This window comes from Nicotiana attenuata, unplaced genomic scaffold, assembly GCF_001879085.1.
Source record: "Nicotiana attenuata strain UT unplaced genomic scaffold, NIATTr2, whole genome shotgun sequence".
Taxonomy (NCBI): Eukaryota; Viridiplantae; Streptophyta; class Magnoliopsida; order Solanales; family Solanaceae; genus Nicotiana; species Nicotiana attenuata.
Window position 1 is genome coordinate 195,028 of NW_017670760.1, and position 4,071 is coordinate 199,098.

The 4,071-nt window shown below is 38.1% G+C and overlaps 1 protein-coding gene across 1 annotated transcript; it reads left to right on the forward strand.

Annotated features, from left to right (window-relative positions):
• Nucleotides 1-1,452: 1,452 nt before the first annotated feature.
• On the forward strand, nt 1,453-2,006 carry LOC109243072. Its single transcript, XM_019409966.1, has 2 exons — nt 1,453-1,647; nt 1,785-2,006. Exons 1-2 carry the CDS (start codon nt 1,453-1,455, stop codon nt 2,004-2,006), a joined length of 417 nt encoding a protein of 138 aa, XP_019265511.1.
• Nucleotides 2,007-4,071: the final 2,065 nt, after the last annotated feature.

Consider the following 4,071-nt stretch of genomic DNA (forward strand, 5'->3'; position numbering starts at 1 on the left):
CTACCAAAACCCCAAATTTCTACCAATTTACATGCTAAAATCCATACATAATTGATATATTTAACTCAAGATGGATGCGATTAGCTTACCTTATCGTTGATGATTAAAAATCCCACTTGAAGATCTCCCAAAAATCGCCCAAGCCAAGAAAATATGAGAAAATGGCCAAATCCAGATTTTTAAAACACATCTCTGCCTCCAGCACTTTCCAAACCTGCGGTCCCTTGATGGCTTCTGCGGTTCCGCAGGTGCAAGCCAAACCACTGCTTCTGCGGTTTCCTCCAGGTGCCCCTTTTACGCTTCTGCGCTTCTATTCCCGCAGATGTGGTCCCGCTTCTGCGGCCAAACGACCGCATCTGCGGTCCCAGCTCTCTTTTGCCAAAACCACATCTGCGACTATTGGGCCGCTTCTGCGGCTCCGCACCTGCGGACCTATTCTCTCAGGTGCGGTTACACCAGCAACTTCATCCTTCCAAAAATTCCATTTTCGATCCGTTAACCACCCGAAATCCACCTGAGACCCCCGGGACCCCAACCAATCATACCAACCATTCCCAAAACACATTACAGACTTGCTCGAGGCCTCAAATCATATCAAACAACGCTAAAACCACGAATCGACCTCCAATCCAAGCTTTGTGAACTTTAGAATTTCAAACTTCTACTTCCGGTGTTTAAACCTATCAAATCACGTCCGTTTGACTTCAAATTTTGCGCACAAGTCATATTCGACACTATGGACCTACTCCAACTTTCGGAATCGGATTTCGACCCCGATATCAAAAAGTCCACCTCCGATCAAACCTCTCAAAAACCTTCAAATTACTATCCTTAGCCAAATGGCTCCAAAATACTCCCCAAACGTTCGAATTCACTTCCGATCGCGCTCCCAACTCCAGAATCACCATACGGAGCTAATCCCAGACTCGGAATCTCAAACGGACATCAATAACACAGAATGCACTTCAACCCAAACTTATGAAATTTCCTCCAAAATACTAACTTCCACAATAGGCGTCAAACGCTCACGGTTCATCCAAACCCGATCCGGGCATACGCCCAAGTCCGAAATCATTATACGAAGCTACTGGAACCTTCAGATCCCGATTCCGAAGTCTTTTACTCTGAGATCCCATCCTAGTCAATTTTCTCAACTTAAGCTTCCGAAATGAGAATTTCCTCTCCAAGTCAACTCCGAACATCCCGAAATTTAATTTCGACCATGCGTACAAGTCATAATGCCTGAACTGAAGCTGCTCATGGCCTCGAATGGCTGAACGGAGCGCTAGGGCTCAAAACGACCGGTCGGGTCGTTACAAAGATTTTAATCAATTAATTTCCCAACTCAAAAGTGTTGACAAGAAAACATACAATTACATAATGTAAGAGCCTCCAAAGAGATGGGCTCGATCGTGGTTCCCACGGCGACGTTATGATATGCTAACAACAAACATGGTCGAATCAATAAATTCCGTTTTACTAAAAGCAAGAGAGATGCCTATTTTAAGTATGTTAGATTTCATCCAAGAAAAGTTGGGAGAGTGGTTTTGCGAACAGAGAAAAAAAGCAAATGAAACTTTTCACAAAGTATCAATATGGGCAGAAGAAGAGATGACTAAGAAGATGGGCTTGGCTTGCAAAATGTTTGTAAGTATATTTATTAACTTCAGCATTTTATATCTGTTGTAGTGATTTACTGCTTACATTTAAAAAACTTCATACTTTTTCTTTTTGAAACAACAATACACTAATATAGTTTATCTTAATTTTTTATTCATTCTTAGGTGTTCAACCTTGATTCAATGCTGTTTAGAATAAATAGTGAAGGAATCCAATTCATTGTGGACTTAAAGAAGAGAACTTGTGACTGCTTGGAATTCCAACTTGATGAATTGCCCCGTCCACATGCAATTGCTGCTATTAATAAGAGATTTTGCAGAAATCTGATTACTGCTCAAAATGGTATTCAAAGGAAACATGGTTCAAAATATATAAAGGACATGTGAATACCGTGAGAGATCAAAAATCATGTGATATTCCACAAAATCTAGAATCTGAGATCACAAAACCTCCCAAAGTAGAGATTTTACAAGGAAGAAGACAAAAGAAGAGGCATATCCCTATGACTGAATTAGTACCATTGAAGTCTACCAAATGCAGTCGATGTAAACAAGTTGGGCATAACAGAATAACTTCCTTGTCTTGTCCAGCACCTCATCCATATTCCAAGAAACACACTGAAAAATACTCCAACGTTCAATAATCCTTGGTCTGAATTTTGACTTTCATTATTGTATGACATATTTGAAATGTGATTTTTTTCATTGGAATAAAAAAATAAGCTCCTGGACTATTTTATATACTGCTAAGGTACAAACCACTCATTTTTGTTGCGCATGCTTACAGGTTTGGTTGCATTTTAAACAAGTACGCAATGACTTCAGCGAGAAAAAATATCAAGCTTACAGATACATATCCTTAACAAACACACACACACACACACACATACGCATACAACACACAAAAGAAATGAGGTACAAATAAAAACTTTAGCATCTCTAGGCTGAAGTTCTAGAAAATGAACTTAATAACTTCAGCATATTCCCTAATGAATATGCCGAAGTAAACAAAAAGCACAACATAAAAACATAAAAAAAGGATTACAAAAACTAAGCATCATCACCATCATCAGAACAGTACTCCTCAATTTCTCTAAATATCTCATCATCATCAGTATCAGAGATAACTATAGGGTACTCGGGCAAAAGACCACAGAGTCCAACGAGATCAATCTTCAACTTGTTGAATTCATCACGCATCTGACTTTGTTCAACTATTACTCTATCCATAAGAGAAAGAAGAGTCTTCAGGTTGTTTTGCAGCTTGGCATAGTCGTCCCTAATAGAAAACTTAAAACTATCAAACTGCTGCACGACCTTGTCAAACGAGGTTCAATAACCTCCACAACTACGTTCCAGGTTAAGCCTGTTCTGGAATGATTCATTGGCAAAAAACTATGGTCTGATTCTCTCCCAATTAGCCTTTATTTGATCCCACATATGCATAAGATTAGACATCGATACATTATTGTACCACTCACACTTCAAACTCTCCCACTTCTACATAATTTCATCCATTGTAGGCTTCCTACTTCCGCTTGCACCAGACATTCTTTCTTTAACAAAAGCTAAAAGGCTAAGGATGAATATAAATTTAAAGAAATATGATGGAAGTCTATGAATGACTATGAAATTCTCAAGTAAAGAGATTGTTTATATAGCCAAAGAGTGCACCTAATCAATTTAACATCTATAAATGTAAAAGTAACTTTTCAGGTATTTTTACTATTTTACGTACAGAGAAATTGAATGCAACAAGATAAGTAGGCGGTAAAAAGAGTAGGTGGTAAATGCAAAAAGAAATGTAACTTCAGCCCTAATCAGCCCACAGTTTTTCTATAGTAAAAAAATAACTTCAGCCTGAAAATTTGTCACATAATTAATGTAAGTGCAAAAGTAACTTCTCGGGTCATTTACTATATGGTCAAACAAATTTAAATGAAAGATGAAGTAGGTGATAAAAGACAAAAAGTAGCTAGTAAATGCAAAAAAGATAAGTATCAAGTTAAAAAAATACCAAAACATCTTGAAGCTTTTGTCATAAGCTTTTTCAAACACTTCAGCAGAAACTACTGAAGTTATTTAGTTCATCTCTAAACACTTCACCACATAATAAGCTGAAATTTTTTATCGTGGATTCAATAGTTTTGTCGTAAAGCTTTTTCAAAAACTTCAGCAGAAACGTAATTGTAACGATCCGATTGGTCGTTTTGCCTTTTAGATCTTTGTTTCCTTAAATAATACTTCACGTGCTTGCTTTAGCTAATTTACGACTTGTGGGGGCAGTTGGTTCGGGATTTGGAAGAAGTTTGGGTTGAAATATGCTCATTTGATTCCTTAGGATTTTCTTAAAAGGCCAAGTTTGACTTAGGTCAACATTTGGAGCAAACGGACCCAGATTCGTGATTTGACGGTCCCAGAGGATCCGTAGAAAAATATGGGACCTGGGCGT

Bases quoted from the DNA above. Each gene is read 5' to 3' on its own strand.
- LOC109243072 (XM_019409966.1), top strand. From the start codon at position 1,453: ATGGTCGAATCAATAAATTCCGTTTTACTAAAAGCAAGAGAGATGCCT. The intron at 1,648-1,784 runs GTAAGTATATTT...ATTCATTCTTAG, and splicing joins GCTTGGCTTGCAAAATGTTT to GTGTTCAACCTTGATTCAAT.